The sequence below is a fragment of the Crinia signifera genome, unplaced genomic scaffold, assembly GCF_055691185.1.
Source record: "Crinia signifera unplaced genomic scaffold, ASM5569118v1 HAP2_SCAFFOLD_76, whole genome shotgun sequence".
NCBI lineage: Eukaryota > Metazoa > Chordata > Amphibia > Anura > Myobatrachidae > Crinia > Crinia signifera.
In genome coordinates this window covers 206,527-232,839 of record NW_028142664.1, presented here as the reverse complement: position 1 = coordinate 232,839, position 26,313 = coordinate 206,527, and the positions used below count along the sequence as shown (strand labels likewise).

At 47.9% G+C, this 26,313-nt stretch overlaps 1 protein-coding gene across 4 annotated transcripts in view; it reads right to left on the bottom strand.

Moving 5' to 3' along the window:
- The window catches only part of LOC146056227 (uncharacterized), a 97,123-nt gene that overhangs the window by 24,984 nt on the left and 45,826 nt on the right, over positions 1–26,313 (bottom strand). For 3 of the 4 annotated variants that reach the window (XM_083168357.1, XM_083168356.1, XM_083168358.1), the window contains 4 exons: positions 24,961–25,146; positions 13,089–13,218; positions 12,227–12,260; positions 10,412–10,536 (listed from right to left, as the gene is read on the bottom strand). In XM_083168357.1, coding sequence (XP_083024483.1) covers positions 10,412–10,536; positions 12,227–12,235 — 134 coding nt within the window. In that variant the 5' untranslated portion in view covers positions 12,236–12,260; positions 13,089–13,218; positions 24,961–25,146. Of the gene's footprint in view, positions 1–10,411; positions 10,537–12,226; positions 12,261–13,088; positions 13,305–24,960; positions 25,147–26,313 lie in introns of those variants that run through there. The other variant, XM_083168359.1, reaches the window with a different exon arrangement.

The window sequence follows — 26,313 nt, the reverse complement described above, 5'->3', positions numbered from 1 at the left end:
TGATACATACACACACACGGTGGTTATACAGGCACTGAATGTAGTTTGGTAGCTGTAGTATAGGAGCTAGGTGCCGAGGCCTCTGTGTCTACTACTTATATTAGAAAATACATCTCCATGAATTTATGTACAACATGCTCAGTTACTTGCATCCAAATCTAATTCAGTGATATCTACCTTGTTGTTAAATACAATAATGCTTAGATATAGCAGTACAGGTATACCACAATAATCCGGCACTGCACTGGAGAGCACCTGCTTTGGCAGATTATCAGTGGTAGAGAATTTCTTGTTGTATCTGCGCACTGAGATTGATGTTATGACTAGCTGCGAACACTTATGGATCTGACTGGGATCCAATCTTTGTGAACGTATATCATTTTTGTGGGATAGTGTCGCGCTCTGTCTTAATTATTAATCAATATGCAGTGAATATACATATATATGGGGGCATATGGCTGTATACAGTAGAAATTGGTAATAGACTCAGTATGTTTGCAATTGTAATTTACTTCAAACAAGGATTCAATTAAAATGTACACAATTGGCCACAAAAAAGGGTCAATTGGTCATAAGCATAAGTTGGATAGTCTGTATGCTCAGTCCTAACTGCATCAAAGGTTGGTGATTCCTCCCTAGGATTGCGAAAACTTTAGGAACAGTCTGATAAGTCTCTGCTCTGGTGAGAGCACTTGAATAATAGTCTCTTAGGGTTATCTGAGTGCGGCGTCCCGCTGTCAGATAAGCTAGTGGATTCTTCGGGTACCCCTTTAACAGCCTGATGTCACTCCTAGGTTTTCGGCAGAGTGGGCGGTAGGTGCAGTTTAGGGTGACCGGTGTCACTTCTGCTTGGTGCCGTGTTGTTGCAGCGCGCACTCATCGGAGTGCCCCAGGCGAGGGGGGGGTGCGCCCCGATGCCCAGGGGGGTGTACCTGCTGTGGGGTACCTGCTGCGCCGTCTGGCAGGTGCAGGCAGGGGTGTCCGTGTAGCGGGTGTACCTGCTGTGCTTTGTATTAAGCTGGCGGCGGCAGGGTCCCTGCAGTGATTAGCAAATAACTAGCGCTATTCGGCGGCCGGGCAGTGGTGCAGGAAGTGCTTCTGATTTTGAAAACACTAGCCGCAGGCTGATTGGCTGAATCTCAGCCAATCAGCGTGCGGCAAGTGTTTTCAAACCCAGCAGCGCTTCCCGCGCCGCCGCCCGGCTGCCGGATAGCACTAGTTATTTGCTAATCACTGCAGGGACCCCGCCGCCAGCTTAATACACAGGGCCGCAGGTAGTGGTACCCCTGCGGCACGGACAACCCTGCCCGCTCCAGTCTCTGCACCTCCGCTCACCTCCATGGGGGGGTGAACTGCCGCCCTCCAGTAGCCGGCGCCCTAACCAAATGCCTATAGCTGCCTAGTAGTGGTGCCGGCCATGCACAGTGTGACTCCCTACTGTAGTCTGCCCCCCACAGTGTGATTCCCTCCTGCAGTCTGTCCCCACCCACATCATGACTTCCTCCTGCACTCTGTCCCCCCCACAGAGTGACTCCCTCCTGTAGTCTATCTCCTCCCTGCAGCGTGTTTCCCCCATGCACCGGTCTCACCCCCGTGACTCCCTCCTGTAGTCTGTCCCCCCCCCTGCAGCGTGACTCCCCCCACAGTATGTCTCCCACCCTGCAGCATGACTCCCCCATGCACCAGTCTCACCCCTGTGACTCCCTCCTGCAGTCTGTTTCCCCCCGCAGTGTGACTCCCTCCTGCAGTCTGTCTCCCCCCACAGCGTAACTCCATCCCACAGTTTGTCTCCCCCCCACAGCGTGACTCCCTCCTGCAGTCTGTTCCACCTTGCAGCGTGACTTCCTCCCGCAGTCTGCCCCCCCCACAGCATGACTCCCTCCTGCAGTCTGCCCCCCGCAGCATGACTCCCTCCTGCAGTCTGCCCCCCCCCGCAGCATGACTCCCTCCTGCAGTCTGCCCCTCCTGCAGCATGACTCCCTCCTGCAGTCTGCCCCCCCCCCCCCGCAGCATGACTCCCTCCTGCAGTCTGCCCCCCGCAGCATGACTCCCTCCTGCAGTCTGCCACCCCTGCAGTGTGACTCCCTCTCTCCGCCAGCAGCATGACTCCCTCCTGCAGTCTGCCCCCCCCCCGCAGCATGACTCCCTCCTGCAGTCTGCCCCCCCCTGCAGTGTGACTCCCTCTCTCCGCCAGCAGCAGCGCTTTTCTTGCTGACAGTAAAGGAGATATTTCTGCTGTTTTTGACCTATGTTTATTTGTATTGATTTAACAGACTAGTTATCCCATCAGTTTTATAAATGATTTCTGTAAATCATGTTTAATATTAACTTTAGTGCCAGTTGTATAATAGTCATTATAGGCAGGCGCCACCAGTAGGCAGGTTTAGGCATTTGCCTAGGGCACCGGCCACTGGAGGGCGGTAGTGAGCTGCTGCAGAAGCAGAGGAGAGCCCCCGGCAGAATGAAGATGCTTCTCGGTGAGTGTGCAGCACGTCATCCACCCCCCACCCCGAGCAGCACGGCAAACCCCCCCAGGTATCATCGCGTTCCCCATACCCCTACCCTGGAGCAGCATGGCGCACGGGCATCCCCCCCCCCCTGGTGGAGGGGGTAAGCGCCCCTCCCCCAGGGCCGCTCTGGCCCTGATTATAGGTAGTGTCAGTGTGTAAGATCCAGTGCTGATCACTGTGTCTGTGAGAGAAGCAGATAGAGGTGTAGATAAATGTAGTCAGCACTTAATGAGAGCGGTACATAAGCTCCTCCCCTCCAGCCCCTTCCTCAGATTAAACATAAAAAGTGTGATGGGTCAATTACATAAACAGCTGCTGGCATCTGTCTCCTATACCCAACCAATAAGTGAGGGACAAAGTGTCCACCAGATGTGGTCTCCATCCAACCATACAATACTTCCTCTGACCATGTAACTTACTCAGCCAGTGATTATTTGTTGCACACTCCCCCCTATCTGAAGATAGCATTACCCAATGGGGACAAGATACAGTTGGTGGAGTTGGATATGTACTTCTCCCGTCAGAGCTGCACACGTGTGCATATGACAATGTCCTGTCCTGTTTTCATAAAAGAAAATCTCTAAGCAAAATAGCTTAGTCTCCTGATGCTACTGGACTAACATTTTCCTCAGTAGGATAACTGAATGGAAATCTTCATGTCACTTGGCTGATTTTCTGGTCACTTTACCCTGTTTTCCTGCTGTAATACATTCTTCCGAACTGTCCTGATTTTCACTGAACCATGCAGTTTTTGTGATAGTCTGCCATCCCACCCGGGGCCGGCAGCGTTCCGCAGTGGTGATGGTGCGGCAACAGGGAATCTTCCCTTGCCTGCCGCTGCTCAGCGGGGAATAAATGTTGTGAGCCTGTGCACAGCATCTATTCAGGCAGGCAGAGGGGCTGGGAGCATGGCCAGTAGCTCACTAAGTGCTGGACATGCCCCCAGAGCTGCATAGATGGGGCGTGCCTCGCAGCAGTTCCATGAGCATAGGTCACACCCATGGAGCATGAGGCCACGCCTACAGAAATTTGGGCACACACAAGCGTCCTTCTTCCTCATCTGCCAAAGTTGGGGGGCATGGTAATATAAATGTCACCTTAATTCATGTTCTATCATATATGGGCACTGTATAAATGTTCTCCTCTGGCTTCTCTCTCCATTAGAAACCAGCAGTGCTCCATCATCCTGCCTCAGAGATGCAGTCTCTCGTACCATCCAGGGACTGACGTTTCACCATCAGTTAGGCCAAGGTGGTTTTGGGAAGGTAAGCAATGAGGTTTCAGTGGTCACAGGGGAATTACTATATGTCTCCATATTATTAGAGGTGAACAAGGCTGCAGTGCAATATCATTCAATGTCAGTTGTGATTCACCATTCCATGTAATGATATTGCACACAGTATAACTGCATGAGGTGTAACATTCCCCCGCTATAATATAACACTACAGTGTCCGATGGTTCTGGTAGGGCGACCTCTTCTAGTAGTCACTGTAATAAGGTTACAGTATGTGGGGTGATAGAAGCATGGAAGGATAGACGCACTGTGTAATGTGTGACCTCCTACCGCTATAGAGTGGCCCCTTTTCTTACATTATCAGTGCAGCATCAGCTAGAACATCAGGGAATGTTGCCTGTATTACATGTGGCACTTATATACGTGTGAAACGTCTTTACATTGTGTAGAAGATGCTGCTTCACTGAAACGCAACCTGCAAAGTGCAAAATCTCTGGCAGTAAAAGTATTATATAATACTCCAGAGTGGGTACGGCCTGGCTGCTTGGGGCATCACATGGTAGCATTCAATGTAGCACTTTATTATTGTTTACCAGTGTAACACTGTCTAATTTATGTCCATCACTTATGTATCACTCCTTAGCACATAGTTTTTCTTATTAACAGTAACACAAAAGCATATTTCTAGGGTGGTGCCCGGTGGTGGCTGGGCTTTACCGGCATGGGGGGATTCCGTGCCCCAGATGTAAAGCTGGCCATACACTATTGCAATGTATCGCAGAAGTGTATGGCCATCCCCCCCGCCCCCCCCCCCTGGAGCTGCCCTGGACCTTCCTAGACGGCAACATCACAAGCAATACATTGCATATGGTCCTTTCACATGTGATATATCGCAAGCAACAACCCCCCCCCCCCCCCCCCCCGTGAGTGGGTCAGAGTCAGACCTGCAGGTCTGGCCTCCATTATGATAGGGGACCTCGCACCGGACCCAATGGAATGTCATACACATCCAAATTAGGCCAATGTCTCTGCCTGATCCATCAGATTTGGATGAAATTGGCCCAAATTGGACTGGTGTATGGGGGCCTTTCAGCTTAGTGTTAGGGACCCACAAGGGATGACGTCACCAGGACACTGTGGTTATGAGGTTAACACTGTAATATTTCCTCTAGGTTCTCCTGGCCTCACACTCAGCTCACAGCCAGTTGTTGGCTGTGAAGGTCATGAGCAAGAGATGGCTCCTAGAAATCGGCGTAGAACATGCATTCATGGAAAGAAAAGTGCTAGACCTTGCATCTGGGTGCCCATTCCTCATCCATGGCTACTTCTCCCATCAGAGCACGGTAAGGCTGTGACTGCCTCTGACCTTTTACATGTCGACCTAATGCTTGTGTCAACATTTTTATCATGTCCACCTAATGCAGGTCGACATATTTCATGTGTTGACCTATTGACCTATAGTGTTTAGCCTAATGACTGTCCACTTATGTACTGTTGGCCTAGGCACCGCCCCCCTGGTCCCGTCCCCTCCCCATGACTGTCCATTATATTCCGATGAGAAGATGAGAAGTGAATGAATAATGTATAGAATTTCCCCTTACTTAGTTATTTCGGACAAAGGTGACATTCCCCTAGCTCTGTCCGTCCTGCCTGTCCTGCCATGTACATAATAACACTATTGCTTCTACCATACACAGAATCACGTGTTCTTTGGGATGGAGTATGCCAGTGGCGGAGACTTCCGTAGTCTCCTGATGAGGAATGGGCCCATGGACATCTCCAGTGCAAGGTGAGGATACAGAGTAATGTGTTGTTACAGCCGCTGATAGAGGGAGGACTTACTGATAGATTATATATTATACATATACATTTTGTATTCAGTCAGAAGGGTTCTGATGTATCAATAGATAATACAGTATATAAAAGCACTAGGTGATTCATCTCGCCCTACGGGCGCTCTTCACACCGTTGTAAGGGGCTCCGCCCACTTAACATGTGAATGCCTTTAGTGTGTGAAATCTGCATTGTATTATATAGAGGATGACCTGTATTGGTTCTATAGTTAGAGGTTTCATTTTTAAGATGAAAAGGGCGTTGGATTGTGAAGAGGGAGTATGTTATTTTGTTGGTATGAACAGGGCTTACAGACGATGGGCGTCTGTGGTGTTGGTGTGGCTGGTTGCAGGGGTAATGCGAAATGGAGAGGGGCAGGTGCAGTGTTTTGGCAGGTGGATGTAAGGGTGCTGCGTGTGGTGAAAGGGGGGGCTTGGTGTCGTTGGAGGGGTATTTTTTTTGAGAGTGGTGGAGTTGGAGGTGCATGTGGGTGGTGTGGTTGTGTGAGGTGCGGGGGTGAGAGTGTTGTAGTTGGGTGGGGGGTGGTTGATGCCAGTGTTGGAGGGGCGGTTGTGGGGTTTTGGGGTGGGTTAGGGAAGGGGTTTGGGCATGTTGTGGATGTGTGAAAGGCCGGTGTAGCGTTGATGGGGGTAGTGGCGGAACTTGTGAGTGGTAGGCCCAGGTGCAAAAGTACAATTTGGGCCCCTCAACAGTGGGTGACAGAGGTACAAGCTGCTGGTCTAGGCAGTAGTGGGCCCCTTAGTCCTCAGAGGCCCCGGTGCAGTGCACCTGCTGCACCAATGGTAGTTCCGCCTCTGCATGGGGGAGGGGGGGGGGGGTGTGGGTGTAGTGGCGGTGTATGATGGGCGGTTGTCCTGTTTGCGCAAGTGGATGGCGGGGTGCTGTGGGTGGTGGTGGTGGAGGAGCGGGTGCGGTGATGTTGTGTGTGTTGTAGTATGGTGTGTGGCAGAGGTATGCAAGTGGGGGTGCTTATGGGTGGTGTGGGTGGGCTAGTGTGAGGTGCGAGATGTGGTTTGGGAAATGACACACGTCACATGTGACAGGATCATACAGCTGCTGTCATCACTGTGTGCAGCAACATGAAGGTGGCCGTGTACTAAGGGGCAGCTGTGTATGTGGTTTGGGAAATGACACACGTCAGCTGTGACAGGATTATACAGCTGCTGTCATCACTGTGTGCAGCAACATGAAGGTGGCCGTGTACTAAGGGGCAGCTGTGTATGTGGTTTGGGAAATGACACGCCAGATGTGACAGGATTATACAGCTGCTGTCATCACTGTGTGCAGCAACATGAAGGTGGCCGTGTACTAAGGGGCAGCTGTGTATGTGGTTTGGGAAATGACGCACGTCAGATGTGGCAGGATTATACAGCTGCTGTCGGTGACCATGGAATTATATGGGCTGATCGCACAAGGTAACATCCATTCGCAGTCCCTGCCAGCGAATCGCCCTTGCGAATGGTGGGATGACGTACCACCATTCCAACTGCGGGGTTACATGGAATTGTGAAAAAGTGAATTGCACCAATGCACAAAACCAGAATCCTCATATTAACCTCATATGCCCGACGGCCACCGCCTATTCTCCCTTGTGGGGGTCCACAACCCCCATAGAGGAAGAATACAATAGGTGGCAAGCGTAGAGAGCCTCCGTGCCCCCAGCGAGCCCGCAAGGGGCTCTGTTGCGCTCACCATGCTGTCTGAGTCCGGCCAGTCGGGATTCCGATGTCGGGCTAATGACTGTCGGACCCCTATACCACACCCATTATTTATACATCCTACAATATAACATTAACCTGTTTTCTATCCAACAGGTTCTATGCAGCAGAGATAGTATGCGGGATTCAATTCCTCCATTCCAAGGGAATAGTCCATGGGTAATTATATAGTTACAGTATGATAATAGTATAATAAAGCGATATTACTATGGAGTGTATAATGCAGAATGTAATATGCTGATCATGTCTGCTCCCTACACGCTATACATGTTACCAATTAGCACATATTTCCCACTTACATGGCCTCCTTTACATAGTAATGTACAATCGTTATCTACAGCTCTCAGTAGCCACAGATGCTGTCTCTGCACAATTGTTTTATGCTTTTATTGTCAGTTATGGCTGAGGAGAGTATTGAGTAGGGAGTGAGAAGTGCAGGGGAAGCAGGTGCTGAGAAGTGCAGGGGAAGGAGGTGGGAGGGAGTGAGAGGTGCAGAGGAGGGAGGTGGAGGAAGGGAGTCGGAGGTGTAGAGGAGGAAAGAGGGAGTGAGAGGTGCAGAGGAAGGAGGTGGAAGGATGGAGTAAGAAGTGCAGGGGAAGGAGGTAGATGAAGGGAGTGGGAGGTGTAGAGGAGGAAAGAGGGAGTGAGAGATGCAGGGGAAGGAGGTGGAAGGATGGAGTAAGAAGTGCAGGGGAAGGAAGTGGAGGGGGAGGTGCAGAGGAAGGAGGAGGAAGTAGGTAGTGAGAGGTGCAGGAGAAGCATGTGGAGGGAGGGAGTGGGAGGCGCAGAGGAGCAAGGAGGGAGTAGACATGCAGGAGAAGAAGGTGGAGGGATGGAGTGGGAGGTGCAGAGGAGAAAGAAGTGGAAGGTGGAGGGGAAGGAGGTGGAGGGAGAGTGTGGGAGGTGCAGGGGAAGCAGGTGGAGGGAGGGAGTGGGAGGCGCAGAGGAGCAAGGAGGGAGTAGACATGCAGGAGAAGGAGGTGGAGGGATGGAGTGGGAGGTGCAGAGGAGAAAGAAGTGGAAGGTGGAGGGGAAGGAGGTGGAGGGAGAGTGTGGGAGGTGCAGGGGAAGCAGGTGGAGGGAGGGAGTGGGAGGCGCAGAGGAGCAAGGAGGGAGTAGACATGCAGGAGAAGGAGGTGGAGGGATGGAGTGGGAGGTGCAGAGGAGAAAGAAGTGGAAGGTGGAGGGGAAGGAGGTGGAGGGAGAGTGTGGGAGGTGCAGGGTAATGAGTTGGAAGGAGTGGGCGGTACATAAAAAAGAGGAGGACGGAGGTTATGAGAGGTGAAGTAAGAGGAGCAGGAGTGACAGGTGACAAATTAAGGAAAGCTAAAATAAATAATTGCGGAAGAGGTGGATGGACACAGGTTGGATAACTTCACCTAATATGGTTCCTTTAATTCCATCTCCAATTGCTATTTATATGAATCTAAAGGTGTCTGGCACTCACTACACAGGTAAATAACTAACCCATTGGGCCTTATTCAGATCTGAGCTCAGTACAAATTTGTTTGGAAAATGGGCAAAACCATGTGCACTGCAGGTGGGGCAGATGTAACATGTATAGAGAGTTAGATTTGTGTCAGTTATTTTGTTTATGTGCAGGGTAAATACTGGCTGCATTATTTTTACACTGCAATTTAGATTTCAGTTTCAACACACCCCACCCAAATCTAACTCTCTCTGCACAGGTATCATCTGCCCCACCTGCAGTGCACATGGTTTTGCCCATTTTCCAAACAAATTAGTACTGAGCTCAGATCTGAATAAGGCCCACCCCTAAAAGCTTACAATCCCCAATGATAAATTGAAGCGGCTGCACTCAGGGAATAACAGAACAATAAGCACAATGTGCTGCCTGGCCCACGTGTCAGTGTATTGTTATTATTTCTCTTCTGGTTACAAATAAGAATAAACTGACCCCATTTATAAGCTGCTCCCCTTCCCCAGCTGGGAACGACCAGCATCAGCCTCCATTTGCCGCTTCCTATGACATCAATATCACTAGTTACTTACAGTCTGCTGTAACCACACATATTAGTATCACAGGGGTTATTGGGCTGAGGAAGGTTCCACTATTACATAACCTAGATGTCTGCAGCACACATACAGATGTACATGACATGGTGGAATCACATGGACACTAACCTAAATATGGTTACATTAGTCCTTGCTCCCAAACATATGAAACTACTATTAGTTAGAATGTACACATGTAACGCGCAATATAATCTATGTACCAAATAATTCCTGTTTGTATGAAAACAAAGATTTTATTTTCTTCACAGCGACCTAAAACCAGAGAACATCTTGGTGACTCCAACAGGACATCTCAAGATCGCCGACTTCGGTCTGGCCCTTGAGATCACGCCTAGAGACGAGGGTGTTACTGGCTGTGCTAGAAGGTGTGGTGTCATTATTCCTGAGGTAAATGCAAAGGGTTTCCTACTGTTTCCTCATGTAACTATGTACATGGGGCCTGATTCCAACCCCGTATGTGACGGCATATAGCCAAGTTGGGTAAAAAGGGCATTCACTGTAGCACGCACATGCATCGTTGCACATTGCTGGGTAATTCTGATTCTGCCAAGTGTTGGCAATTTCTCTCCATGTGGAAGATGCACTAACATCCCCCCCCACCACCACATCACCAGCATTCCCCGGGTACCGCATTATTAATAATCCCATATGCACTAACATATGCGATTATTAATGCAGAGGACAGCTTTCCATAAGAGCTGTCAATTGCGATGCAGCTCTGGTATTGGACTTCTGGGTCTGGTGCAGAATTAACAGTAAACAATACGACTCTTATGTTGGGTATACACCAGAATGATTATGATTGAAAAATACAAATCAGACCAAAGTGCGCAGCTGAACCCAAAGTGCTGCAAACATATCATGCACAAAGTAATAATCCCAAGAGTGATAAAGATGGAAATAGTGCATACATACAATAAGCGCTCAAAGGGTAACCATCAGATCGGAATCGGATCTAAAACATGCCAAAACGTGCCCAATTTACATAAAATCGGACTAAATTGCATAGACATTGATGGGACTGAGCAAAATCGTTCTGGTGTGTAAACAGCATTACCTTAAGTGACTACCCTCCACCATAGCGTCCTCCATGGGAACGGGTACTGTACATGCAACTTCCGGTCCGGCTCTTACCAGGGGAAGATGACGTAAGACTGCTGCCGTGTGTTGGCAGGACAGCTGCTGCAAACAATATATAGTACGTGAACTAGCATATACAAGTGAAAGAGCAATAACTCGGGACAAAATATACCTAAAAACAGCGAAGTACTTATTATTTATAAACAATATAAAATATTGCTGCTGTTACTATAACATGTAGGGGTTATCTTTACCGCTATTTTGTTAATTAAAAAAATAAATAAACTGATTGCTAAAATGTTGGTAACCAATTGCTCTCTTGTGGTAGCTGTATTTCGGCAAGGAGTACATGATTGGCGAAGACTGGTTCTCATTTGGAGTCATCTTGAACGAAATGATAACCGGAGGTCATGCTGCTCACTCAAGATTCTGCGCAACAGAATCTGCCGCCATGGACCTCATTAACATGGTAAATATGATATTACATTTATCAATTATTAATATAAATGATGTCATTGGTTGTATATAACTTTATAAGATGTTGGATGTAAGTAACCATTAGTCACTGTGTTATAGGATCAATCTGTTCAGTCCTCTGATCTCTATTGAAAACCAGAGTATCTGATCTACTCTACTGTCCAATTACTGCTACAAGTAAACTCTGCACTCTGACAGCCGGCCACTATTACTGACTACAGACACTGGCGTAACTATAGCACCGCAGCCCCCGCCACCGCGCGGGGGGGGGGGGGGGGGGGGCGCTGTGCATATGGGGGCGCAGGGGGCTGCGGTGCTATAGTTAAACCTCCTCCCAATCCCCCGCAGGCTTACCTATTTCGCTGGTCCCGGCGGCTCCGTTCTTCTGCTGAGGACCACCACAAAATGGCCGCACCCATATAGCACACAGTTCTCTGAAACTGTCTGCTGTATGGGGGCGGCCATTTTGTGGTGGTCCTCAGCAGAAGAACGGAGCCGCCGGGACCAGCGCGAAAGGTAAGGCTGCGGGGGATTGGGGGGTTTGAATGGGCGGCGGGTGGCGCCCCCCCCTAACGGCGGGGGGCGCCCAAAACGTAGCTACGCCGCTGACTACAGATGTGTCCTGCTACAGCTTTGCTGCGTATAGCAGCTTGCTGTAGTGGGATTGCAGTGTGAGCGCATCGCAGCAGGCTCCCATAAAGCAGCAGGGTGCATGTGCCCGCACCAGCCAGCTCCTATATAAGTGAATGCATAGCGGGAGTGTACGCATACCATATGTCCCGCTATGCTGCGCATTGTGCAGCAGTGAATAAAGATTGTGGCTTTATGGAAAATAGCTGAATCTTTTCTCTGGCGACGGCTGACGCAGCTGTTAGCTATGCTATAACTATTGGCAGATAAGTAAAAGATCTACATAGGTGTTTTTTATTGAGAGGTGACTTTTCTGCATTTTATAAATAGGAATAATAAATATAAAGAGCATCACAATTGAGTGCATACTCAACTAAAGCCCTGTACACACGGGGCGACTTGAGTCCTGTGCTGCTTAAGCACAGGTGGCTCAGCACACATCGCTGCACACATGGGAATCACCTGCTATATGCGCTGAGCAATCTGTGCTGAGCAGTGTTTGCCTATGCGGATTGGTGATGTAAGCAGGATAGAACGTGCATGCACTGTCTATATTTGATGTGCAGGGCTGCGAACCGCCATAGCTATAGGGTGTACAAAGAGAGCGATCCGAGCTTCATTTCTAAGTGTTCTAGACAGATCGCTTAGAAATAGGGCATAAATCGCCCGTGTGTTTGCCCCTCACCTGCATCATCCCACTGGTGTCTCTGCAGTCATTCCTGTTAGACAGACAATAATCAGATAAGTAACGTTAGACTATTGTATAGTGACAATATAACAATGTACAGATATGTTTCTATCAAACACTAATACATATATTTCTAGTGATGACAGGTATAGAAAGTTCTGGCCGAGTCCACTTAGTGTCCCATGCCTATGTTATATGTTGTGTATATCTATAAGATGTATGTAAGTAATGCATGTAGTCTTATTTACAAATGTCTATACAATTGGCAAGCAAAACCTGAGCAGCTATTGTTACACAGACACATCAGCATTAAGGCCCATAGACACTGGGCTGAAAGTCGCTCAAAACAGCAGGTTGAGCGGCTTTCAGCTCATAGCCGCCCAGTGTGTGTGCCCCGGCGATGAGCGGTGAGCGATGCTGCACGCTCCCGCATCATCGCCAGGAAAGCCCTTCATCTGCTGCTATTACAAGCAGATGAGCGGCTTTGAGGACGGCTTTGCATAGCTCTGCACTATGCAAAGCCGTCCTCCCCGCCGGGCAGGGGGAAAGCCGCTCAGTGTGTATGCACTGAGCAGCTTTCCCCCTCAGCGATGATAGCGATCATCGCTGTGCACACACACTGGGCATAATAGCCCAGTGTGTATGGACCTTTAGGACACATGACAGGAAATGGCAGAATGGTGACATGTTCTTGGAATGGGGAATGTAATGTGAGACACACAACAGATCCCAGATAGAATGTCAGTAGTAACATACTGTGGCCATGGAGAAATCCCTTTATATTCTTCTGTGCCGGCAGTAGAAATGTTTGTACAATGATTGTATTGAGCAACTGTGCTGTATAATTACATCCAAATACCTTTTTCAGCTTGTCAATAACCATCTGGGCCAAGAACCAGGAGTTAATGACAGCATCCGCCACCACCCCTTCTTCCAGCACATCAACTGGGTCGCCATGGAATCCCTTGGGATGGAGCCCCCATACTTCCCTGTAAGTATAAAACAGAACTTCCATGAGCTACTCATTGCTGGTCAGCATATAATGTATAAGTGCCAAACACATACATGGGGTGTGGATGAAGGGATCGGCTCTGTCTATATAGACAGCCATTATGACAGCATGCAATAGGCTGACAGGGTCACTAATTAGACAGTGGGCGGTATTCAATGAGAATACCTGCGAGGTGCAGCGAATCCTTTTTTGGATTCGCTGCACATTCGCCACGTTCCGGAGCCTCGCAGGCTCCGGTATTCAACGTGTCAGGGGCTCGCTGCCCCTGACTGGCGAATATGAGCTCCTGCGGCGTATGCCGCAGGGAGCCTGAGGACGGTGGCAGGCAGAGAGATGGAAGTCTCTCTGCCTGCCCCAGAACGTTTGTGGGGGTTAGGTGGGCTCCCCGGGTGCCAGGCAGCACAGGCTGCCCCCTGGGGGTGCCAGCAGGGGACCTATATTCACTATACCCGATCGTAACGATCGGGTGCAGTGAATATATGAATATGTAATGAGCGGCTCGGCTCCGGCGCCCCCTGCTGGCTGCTGTGTAAAAAAAATGATACTTGTGGAGTATCACGGCTCCCACGACCTGCATCGTATGCAGATCGTATGCTAAAAATCGCATCGCATCGCATGTGGCATACGGTGGCATACGATGCGATACGATGTTTTACCGATTTTTGCTCATTTTTGCTCAAAAATCGTATGCCATCGCATGGCATCGTATGCCATATGTAGTGGCATACGATGGCATACGATGCGATGTTTTACCGATTTCTGCTCAAAAATCGTATGCGATCGCATCGGATGCCATACGATGCCATGCGATGCGATGCGATCGCACCCGATTTTGCATTGAAATGCATCAGAATGCATTGAAATGTGTATTAAACTTGTGAAATGCACCCGAATGCCATTTTTCATAGTGCACCACCCCCACTATCAACGTCAACCCGAAGCGTGGCGAGCGCTGCGAGCCTGCGAGGGGCGGCGGTACGCGTCCTATGACCTTTTCATACCCCCACTATCCACGTCGGCGTGGAGTTGAGAATAGAATAGTGTGGCGAGCGCAGCGAGCCACCGAGCCCGAAGCGTGGCGAGCGCAGCGCGCCCCGCGAGGGGACGCGGATACCTTCACAGCTATACGCGTCCCCTTGCGGGCTTCACAGGTATCCGCATCCGCTCGCCACGCTTCGGGCTCGGTGGCTCGCTGCGCTCGCCACACTATTATATTCTCAACTCCACGCCGACGTGGATAGTGGGGGTATGAAAAGGTCGTAGGACGCGTACCGCCGCCCCTCGCGCCTAACCCTAACTGTCCTCTTCTGCAGACTAACCCTGACCTTAACCCTAACCCTACCTGGGAGAGCTCAATAAGATTTGGCACATGATGGGCCATTTTTTACACATGAATTACATGCGATTTATCACACATCGGAGCGGCCAAACGTGCGTACGTTCGCCATTACCGCACGCTAGCCGTACGCGGCCGTTAGGGTTAAGTCCACCCACAAATCAGCCGCTTACGTACGGGCAGAAATACCGTAGAAGGGGAGTGGCGTACAAATGAGCGTACGGGAACGTACGCGGACGGGCCAGCCCTTACACTCCGACAACAGGCGTACAACTGAGCGTACGGCGCCGTTTACGGACGTCTTTCGTCCGTCTTCCCAACGACTTCTTGCGGATATCTGAGCGTACGCCAGCTTGCACGGACGGGTCCCTATTGTTTTCAATGGAAAACTCAGCTTATGTCACCGCTCGTGAGAGTGAGCGTACGTCCGTGCACGCTGGCATACCCTTCACATATATGGACCTGCAAATCTTGCCTCTCAACTACTTATCTGACAATTGATTAATTAATCTATTTGTTATTCAATTATTGTTTTCTATTAACTCAATTGTCTACCTTAATAAAGACCTAATAAAACTACATTTGAACCCACATTACATGTATATTTGTTATGTTCTAATGTGGCATTTTAATCACTATCTATGTGTCCCCATATTGCTGTTACTTTTAAATCAAGTTATGTTGGTGTTTCTGTATATGTACTAAATTATGTCCGTAATTACTTTGTCCAAAATGTGTAACATGTATACCTACCCTGATGTTATGTGTGATGTTTTAATCGAACAACATTAAACATTCATGCATTTTCACTATGTGTTATTTTACTCAAAAACACACACATTCACACATCAATCATTACCCCTCACCTCAAATTACAAGTATAACTTACAGTACACATTTGTATGTACCTACACTTACAAGCCCTCTAACATATTTATTAGTAAAAACACAGGCAATTTGGAACTGTCATGAAACTTTTATTTTCAACAAAAATAATAAGGGGGGGGGGATAAAAAAAAAATTAAAGGCGGGCCTCCAGAAGGCCAAAAATGAGCTGGAGGTACACAAGGGTGATCATCATCTCCCTCATTAGGGCTGCCACCTCCTCCTGCTGCTGTCCAGTGTCTGTAGAGAAGGGATAAAAAAAATAAATTAATATATAACATACACAAATGTTTGTTGTATTTGTACATAATAAAAAGTTCAGAGTTATGTGTGAAGGCCACATACATTTAGAAACTACATTGAAGATGGGTCTGCTGTAAACACAGTACTAAAAAAAAATATGTTAACACACACATACTGTACATAGTAAATAACATTAATTCAATTACTCCTTCATCAATGAATGTATGCTGTATCCCAATTGGTACTTTGGTTTTGGGGGACTGTCCTCTAACCTCACAATTAGCCTGTGCTATTTAAGGGTTATGACATTGTTGTGGCTTAAGCACTCCTTAGTATTTTAAATTTAGGACATTGCTGTACAAATTATAGGCCTACAGCTATGTTTGTAAAGCATGCATCCGCATGGCCTCACACACTATTACCAAAACAATCTCTACATTTAAGTTGCACCAGTGGCAGATTAAGCCTTTGGGGGGCCCGGGGTACTTTAGAGCGGGGGGCCCCCTTGCACTTGTCATTACTGGCCGCACACTGCATGGGCGAATATTATACTGTCAAAACACAGAGTAAAGGCAGAATAAACTTGGTCAATGGTTACCTGCAGGGTATATATATATATATATATATATATATATATATATATATACACACACCACATGAAAAGCCTGTGTTTGTCCCTCTGCCCCTTACTCTGGAGGAGACCTCACAGTCCTAGTGCTGCCTCTGATTAAAAACCCTCCTATGACTAAGCTGCTGCTGCTGTTCTCCATGGACCTGAGAAGCATGTAATGAGCTCCACCAATCAGAGCTCAGCACAAACTTCTCAGCCTCTGTCCTCTGGTGCAAAGTGTCATGGGACTTAGTCAACTCCCAGAAATGCACTGCACACTTGTGCAATCAGTGTGCCTTGGCTCCCGATGCTCAGCACCATAAATCATTGTCACATTGGCAGATAGGTGAAGCTGCAGCACTACCCCACCCATGCACAAAACATTTAGCTAAAAAAAAACAACATAACTTAAACATTTTATTTTTAAAAAATACATGACAACCACAGGGGGCCCCTAGCTAGAGGGGGGCCCAGGGGCACTGACCCCTTGCGCCTCCATTATAATCCGGCCCTGTGTTGCACATCATGCTGGGAACTGGAGTTACCCAACACCTGGAGCCACATAACTACCACACCACTAATGTCGGATATCTCATTGGATGTACTGTTATGTCAATTATTCAAGGGGTGAGGCATGGCCACACTCAAAAAAACCACCATGGGGAGCCTTGTTCCTGGAGAAGGACAGGACACACCTCATGGTCGGCCTGCAGTGATATGTTGCAACTAATGTTGATGTTGGATACACATATGTGGTTGTTGTGATTGTTTATGTGTAGAAATGTGTAGGTCAACATTAGACACATTATTTACTTACGGCTACTTGAGCCATCCTGGTTGCCGCTGGTTGGCTGTGCAGTGGTTGGGGGGGTCAGGAGCAAGGGGGATGGTCCTGGAGTTTGGACCGAGGTAGTGGGTGTGAGTGGGGAGTGGAGAGGTTTGGGGGTGGGTGGTGGAGAGGTGTAGGGGGGTAGGAAATGGGGTGGGGAGGGGGGGGGGGTGGGGGTTGTGGAGGGGGGGGGGTTGTGGAGGTGGTGGGGGTTGTGGAGGGGGAAGGGGATGGGGAAATTGTGTGGGTCCAAACGGCACCCAGTGTCTCCAGTGTTGGGGAGGGGGTGTGGGTTGGGGAGGGGGTTGTGGAGGGGGTGGGGGTTGTGGAGGGGGTGGGGGTTGTGGAGGGGGTGGGGGTTGTGGAGGGGGAAGGGGATGGGGAAATTGTGTGGGTCCAAACGGCACCCAGTGTCTCCTGTGTTGGGGAGGGGGAGGGGGTGTGGGTTGGGGAGGGGGTTGTGGAGGGGGTGGGGGTTGTGGAGGGGGTGGGGGTTGTGGAGGGGGTGGGGGTTGTGGAGGGGGAAGGGGATGGGGAAATTGTGTGGGTCCAAACTGCACCCAGTGTCTCCTCTTCTTCCTCCTCCTCTTCTTCCTCCTCCTCCTCCTCTTCCTCCTCCTCTTTCTTCTCCTCCTCCTCCTCCTCTTCCTCCTCCTCTTCTTCCTCCTTCTCCTCTTCCTCCTCCTCTTCTTCCTCCTCCTCTTCTTCCTCCTCCTCTTCTTCTTCCTCCTCCTCCTCTTCCTCCTCCTCCTCTTCCTCCTCCAGGGCTGCCTGGTCCCGGGCTGCCTGGTCCCGGGCTGCCTGCTCCCGGGCTTCCATGCGTGCCCTTGCCCGTGCTGAAATGTTCATGTTGATGGCATAGAAATCGAAGATTGGGTTTCATAAAAAAGGGGGAAAGAAAAATTCACATTAGTCATGCTCATAACCTTCAAAATTATCATTGCTGTGATATTTCAGACATTTATCATGCAAACTATTTGATATCCTACACCCAAAAACTGATCAACTACTTAAACCCCCCCCTATACACCCATATACTGTACACCCATATACCCCCCATATACACCCATATACACCCCCATATACCCCCCATATACACCCATATACACCCATATACCCCCCATATACCCCCCATATACACCCATATACCCCCCATATACACCCATATACCCCCATATACACCCATATACACCCATATACCCCCCATATACACCCATATACCCCCATATACCCCCATATACACCCATATACACCCATATACCCCCCATATACACCCCCATATACACCCCATATACCCCCCATATACCCCCCATATACCCCCATATACATCCATATACCCCCATATACCCCCCATATACACCCCCATATACCCCCCATATACACCCATATACCCCCCATATACACCCCCATACTCAGGAACATATTTATAAAAAGTACACAAAACATTGCTAAAAAACGCTGACATACTAGTAATCAAAACTTACATCGGGCAATATGGCGGCGAAGGCTGCTGAGTAAAACCGGCTGCCGCCGGCGCAGGTCTGACCAGCGCCGCTCAACCTGCCCCAGGCTTCTGCGGACGCCGGTCGTAGAGAAGATCAGGCGGCGGGCAGCAGTATACGCCCGCCGCTTGTCGGCATTACTGACATATGGGCCCCTGGGCCCCAGGTGACGGTCCATAACTTCGACCAGGGCCAAAAGCTCTGAGGTGGAAAAGGGCCTAGCTCGAGGACAAGTCATAGTGGCAATGGCGCAGTTATTAATTGCAGGTACATATATCACTTTTGGTGCTTGCTGATTGGTCGAAAAAATTGTTTGTTTGGTATTAACTTTATTAATCCCTCTTACATTAACAAACTGGATGCGAATAGAAACTTACGCGGACCGTTCCGATATACACACACCACAACCAACAGCATGCATTCAATGAACAGAGAAGTACTGTATTTACAGTGTGCGGAAAATAATACACGCAACCCTCTACTTATAACTACGCTGCTTAAAGGGGGCACGATGCACCGATATGCATGGAGAGGAGTACTGTATATACAGTAGGCGGAAAATAATACACGCAACCCTCTACTTATAACTACGCTGCTTAAAGGGGGCACGATGCACCGATATGCATGGAGAGGAGTACTGTATATACAGTAGGCGGAAAATAATACACGCAACCCTCTACTTATAACTACGCTGCTTAAAGGGGGCACGATGCACCGATATGCATGGAGAGGAGTACTGTATATACAGTAGGCGGAAAATAATACACGCAACCCTCTACTTATAACTACGCTGCTTAAAGGGGGCACGATGCACCGATATGCATGGAGAGGAGTACTGTATATACAGTAGGCGGAAAATAATACACGCAACCCTCTACTTATAACTACGCTGCTTAAAGGGCCACAATGCAACATGTTGCTGTATGACAATTTCATACACATTACATATGTAAGGAAAGCATTATAACGTGAGGTTTTGAAATGTGACTCACAAAGCATACACAAACTCCAACAGATACCAGCTGACAACACTTGTCATTGGAATGACAGGTGCCCACATTTCACGATGTAGCACAATGCTCCACAACCTGTGTATGTGCATATACAGGTGTTTGGTCAGGTGCGTTGAGACCTGCGTAATTTAAGCGGGAATTATCGCGGGAAATATCGGCGTAAATTTGCATCTATATTGCGTGGAAAAATATACGCCCCCTTGTTCATGGCGGGAAATTAACATATAAATATTCAGTCAGATGCAGGCCACAATTGCTGCAAACATGTCTGACTCTGACGATTCAGCAGCAGAGGACGCTCTGCAGAGAGCTACAGCACAATCCCTGATTGATGCACTGAACAAGAGGGAACAGGAGCGGAGAAGGAGGGCCCAAGAGAGGAGTAGCCTGCAAGATCAAGCGGGCCCCTCAGTAACAGGCCCTGGTGAACCTCCACCAGCTCCACAAGGGCCAAGCAACTAGCCAGAACAAGAGGTTGCATCTCTCCAAACAGGTGTGACCCAGCAGGTGCATGGTGAGAGAACTGGGGCCACCAGAAAACGTGCTGCAACATCGAGGGTGAGGACTGAGCAGGATACCACCACCAGAAAGAGAAACCCTGCATTTGTAGAGGCCGAAATGCGAATTCTAGTGCCCAGGGCACGCGAATGGATTGAATTGGCAACCAGGAAGCCGGGTGCCAGTGCAAGGAGAAACCTTTGGGACAAGATCACAGAGGAAGTGAACCAGGTGGCACCAGTGGTCAGAACTTGGGACGCGGTGAAGAAAAGGTTAGTGTGTTTGTCAGGGCAATTTTTCAGCAGTCTCCAGCAGGAACTGAGGCCCTTATTCTAGTTCACTCTTTCTGGCCAAATATTTCTTAGATGGACAAAACCATGTGCACTGCAGGTGAGGCAGGTGTTACTTGTGCAGAGATAATCAGATTTGGGTGTGGTTTTACACCTGCCTCACCTGCAGTGCACATGGTTTTGTCCATCTAAGAAATATTTGGGCAGAAAGAGTGAACTAGAATAAGGGCCTCAGTTCCTGCTGGAGACTGCTGAAAAATTGCCCTGGTCTTTGTCCCCCTGATAATGTCATATGTGTGTACATATGTTACATGTATGTTTTGAGACTAATAGAAAGGTGTGTTTGTAGATAGTGCTACACTTCAATGTCACATGTGAACACAACCATGTCTAATAACCCACATTGATATATGAAACATGCACTATTGGTGTGATGTGAGGTTATGGGCACAGTTCTGCTCATGTGAAGTATGTGATGGGACAAGAGAAAGTGTGTTTTTGAAAGAGTTGTTGTAACATGTTCCATATGATGCTACTGAAACAAGAATGAGCAAACTGTGCACATGTAGCTGGTGAGAAACTACACATCCCAGTATGCCATTCCATAGTTAAATTACTCCATAATAACCACATTGTCAAGCTATGGTGAAATGTGTAGTTTCACACCAGGTGGAGGTGCCTAATTTGGCCATGGATGATGTCATTTCTGCATAGTGATGTATGTATGTGCATTTAGTGGCCTAATGAATGAGATGAGACACTGAAATGCCTCCTAATTGAGACATGAATGTGTGTGTGGGACACATATGGCCAAAAAACATAAGATCACCCACACTAGGAAATGTCACGTAGCTAGGGGTACCACATAGTCCCTTTAATTCCGGACACATATTAATTGCACAGGTTCTGTGGCTGGCTGACTTCAAGACTCCACTTCACCTAATTTTAAACTGCCACAGAACCTGTGTAAGTAACATGTGTCCGGAATTAAAGGGACTAGGTGGTAACCCTACACGTAGCACAGTGGTGCACATATCTCATGGTGATATTTGTATTTTTAAACTTCTAGGTGGACTGACTTCAAAAGTGCACTGAAGAAGAAGATGACTGACCGGTACAACCACAGCATGTCCACCGGGAGAGGTCCTATGCCTGACCATTTGGAGTATACCTCCCTGGAGCTGGACTCCTGTGACGTGATTGATGTGGGGGAGATCAGGGGGATCTCCAATATGGACAGTGAGCTCCCGGCGGAGGTCTTTGCTGCTGCTTTTGATGGTAAGTCCCAGTAATGCATTGTATTTAGAAAGATATTTTTTATTGCGTATGTGATGGTGACATTGTTTTCAATTCTTATCCTAGAAGAAGCAGAAACACAGTATGTACCGGCAGCATCTTCCTCTGCAGAGCCACAGGTGGAGCAAGTGGTCCAGCCTCCACCAACACGTCGCCCCCAGCCCCAGCCACAGGAAACATGGAATGAGAGCCTGTTGGTGACGCTGGACAGGATCGAGCAGCAAGGGGTGGATGCTGCGATCCGTCAGCAGCAGGTGGGGGATTTTCTGGCGGAGTGGAAGGCCACAAACCAGCTGCAGGTTGAGGCCTTGAACCGCATTAATGAAACTCTGGCGGCTGGCATGCTAAGCATTGGCCAACACCTCAGCCGCCAGAATGAACTTCTTGCGGAGCAGCTGTCCACCGCCAGGTCCCTAAGGGACAATCCCCCATCTGCTGCCCCACCCCAAGCTGCTCCCCAACCTTCCACCTCGGCTGACCCTCCTGTGTCGACTAGGGGAAGACGCCGAAAGCCAGCTGAGCCAAAGGCCCCTGTCCCCAAGGCCCCATCTAAAAGGGGCAAAAAAGGGCCCAAATGAGACCTGGTTCACTTCCTCTGTGGTTGGAGGCCAAAGGTTTAAATTGCACTGGACATCCGCTTCCTGAGTTGGCCATCGATCCATTTGCGTGCCATGGGCATGAAAGTTCGTATTTTGACCTCTACAAATGCAGGATATTTTTTTTTGGTGGTGTGTATCTTGCTTAGTATTCACCCTGGTTGTTGCAGTACGTATTCTGGTGTCCCCATTTCTTTCACCATTGCATTTGCAGGGTAACACATGTTTGGAGATATGCAACCTCTTGTTCTGGCTGTTTTTTTATTTGTGTGTCTATTTTATTTGTTTATTTGATTTCTCACATTAAAGTGTCAAGCTGTGATGCTGAACAGCAAATAAATTTATTTTACAAATTAAATCTAAATTGTGGTATGTGTCATTTCTTGTGTGAAACAAATACTAGATTTATGTGTACTTACTGACCAGGGTATTTTTGAACATTTGTTGAAGTGTGGTCGAAGTTTCCCATGTGTAACCCTCTCCATGGCCATTCCCATGTTCCTATCCAACTTTTCCCTGCTAATTAGTTTGTGTCAGCACATGTGCAGAGCAACTTAATAGGTGAGAAAGCAGTTTGTGTGCAGGTGAGGTAGCTCCTACAGTAGTAGGTAAAAGCAGGTCCAGAACAATGCTTTCCTCATGGAGTGGGTGAGGCAGACAAACAAGGGTGAAAAGGTACATTTGTGTAGGAATGCATATGTGTCCTCCCTAAAAAACGATGTTTGAATGGGCCAAACATGATAAATTAGCTTGTGAACAAACATGCATAACTTTTTAAATATATATGATTTGACAGTGTCATAAGCAGATGTAGTAATCCTTTGTTAGAGAGATGAGAGTGCAATAATGTGATTGGTGGCATCTTACATCCAGAGTGTAGTCAAATCCAAATCATAGCAGATGAGATAGTGGTACAGGTCATTATTTTGGGTACTATACAAAGATTGTGTGGAAAATTGTGGTCATGGGCTTAAAACATTGCTGAAACATCCTTTGTAGGTGTTAGATGTGGTTTATGTTATTGTATCCTAAATACAAAACCTATGTTAGTATTAGAGTGAACACGTTGACACATGTCGACTTGTGTAGATTGAGTGTGCTACTGCGTAAAGTCTATGAAAGCACGTAGTGAATGTGTCTAACTGTTTAGCAAATACCTACCTTAGCGTATAAAAAGATTCTTACCTTAAATTAAACAAACCTTTAAATGTGGAGAAGTATAAAAACATAAGCTTCCAATGTGTTTGCGTGCTGTGTGTGTGGCTTGCAGGTAGTGAAATCATGCTTTGGACTTAATAGACTGCAGCATTGCTTATTACATTCAGGTGTATGTGTTTGAGTAGTAATCAGCGTTAATTAGCCAACTCAGGCGCACGCTGGCATGCGGTATCTGTAGGGGTGGTTTGAGCTGGCGGTTGGCGGCCGCATGTTTGGTGTCCGAAATGAACGGTGCCTTAGTCGATCGTGCGGTAGTAGCACCGCTCATTTTTGGTGCACACCCCCGTGTACGCCCATATTTACGCCCATTTTCCCTCATTATTTCGGCCGCTCCCATCAACACGCCCCTATGCCGCCCCATTACCCGTACGCTCGCGTACAGGTTTTTTCGCACGTTGAGACACCGGCCGTAAGCTTTTTGGAGTGTTCGCGCCGGCGCATTAGCGTATCTGCACATGCGCAGATCATGAAAAACCCCGGGACGTACGCGTACGGCCCGGCCGCTCCAACCAGAATAAGGCCCATAATCTCGGAGAGCTGCAGGCAGGGGGTGTATGAATTGAAAAATACTATTCAAAAGATCAGGTGGCTGCTGATTGGCTGAATGAGATCTCTCAGCCAAACAGTGGCCACCCACTCTTTTGAATAGGATTTTTCAATTCTCCTTGCCACCTGCCGGACCCTGCTCACCGCACCCAGGATGTCCTGCTGACTGCTGCACATAAGATGTATTTTATGTGCAGCCCGTCCGAGCTCTGATCCGATGCGCACGGGACTGCGCATCGGATCCGATAGGATGTCAGAGACAATCTGCTGGATCCTCTAGCCCAAATCGCATAGCGTATGGGGGCCTTAACAGTGTAAAGTTCCCTAACACAGTTATTCTTGTGCTCAGGGTTACATAAAAATCACTGACAAAGACACATTTTTAGTTTTCTTTCTAGCAGGGGACACACAAGTAGAAAGGACATAATTACTATGTTACCAATACTTTCTTATTGTCCCAAATGTGAGCTCCGTCACATCTTCTGACATTTTTCTAATATAATTGATAATCCTGCGCCTCATAATAAGCTGACAAGGAGACAAAGTGGACTATAGAGCACAGGTTACACTTTCCATAGTGAGCTTCTGGAATGTCATTTTCCTCTCTGCACTTCTAGAGTATATAGATGTCTCTTGATAGCACAAAGTAGATGAACACCTGTAATTGCACCATAGCGACCTCACATCTACTGCAATGCTGTGCTTATATATATATATATATATATATATATATATATATATATATATATATATATATAGATATCCACAGAATACAAACATGCAATAAACAAGAATAAATACCTTCACCAGCCCGGTGTTCAGCACAGTCCCCGCCTACAGCCCGCGTTTCCGCTCACCTGCACGCTGACTCGTCGCACGTTGGATGACGTCACGGGTATCCGGTTGCTAAGGAACAGCCGGCTGCTTGCGTACCACAAGTCGCAGCCACTTCCTGCTTCCGGCATCCCGCACTATCCAATCGGAGGCACGGTGTAGCCATAGTGATGGCGTTAGCTTCCCGCAGTTGCCTAGAGGCCGCAGCACTGTGAGAGACAAAAAAACCCTTATAATTACATGTTTTAGGCAAAGATTGAATAATCTAAACATGAGAAGTGAAAAAACGGCAAAAATGAATAAGACATGTTAAGCAAATAGGCACTGTCAGCAAAGAGAAAATTTTTATAAAGGCAAGGTGGAGTTAGAGAAAACAATTCAAATTCAATTGCTCATTCAGCCCAAACGCGCTGATAGTGTTCAACATGTATGTCCATCGGGCCTCCTTTTAAAGAAGTGCCTTGGCTCTATCACCCCCAAGAATGTTGAATGGCACATGGTTGAATGGCACAAACAAGAAGTTTGCTAAATGCCTCTGTCTGTCTGTCTTATGTCCTCTATCAGTCCTATGGTAGATGTAATAATCACTGATATACACTGTTACTTCTTATTTCTCTAGGCATTCTTTCCACCCTCTGCCTCCAGTAATAACCATCTAGAACTAATGGAGGCAGAAGAGGCCAATTACCCACCAATTACAGCGGCGGAGCAGGCAAATTTTACGGGTTTCTCGTCAATTACCTCCAGCTGGAGAACCTTCCCAAATCCACCTGGTCTAAGTACATCTAGTGAGGCAGAGGCACTGCTGGATGCGACCATGCCTGGTTCTGCATGTAAGTACATTATATCTTCATTTTTCTTATTATTTTTAACCATGTTTGATTGAAGATTTCAACTTTAAATGGGGGCATGATAAAGAAAGAAAAAGGGAGCTAGATCTGGGTATAGCAGTATTATAATAACCAATAATACATGTTCAGAATGGAAAGTTGTACATTAAAGGGGCGTACACCCAGGGAGATTTCAGGTCATTCTCTAAGTCAGGCATGTCCAACGTTGGCCCTCCAGATGTTTTGAAACTACACATCCCAGCATGCTTTGCAATAGTGTTAGCATTCTCTAATAGCAAAACTGTGGCAAAGCATGCTGGGATGTGTAGTTTCACAATATCTGGAGGGCCAACGTTGGACATGCCTGCTCTAAGTGATCTCACTAGAAAATGCCCCTACATTTGCTGGTGAATTTATTCCAGCACTACATTATGTATGCGGCATGTAATATACATAGATGGTATGTACAGCAAAAGGATTAATCAGTGTATTGGAATACATGTATGATAGTAGTAATGCAGAGAACTCAGTGTACATATATCCCTA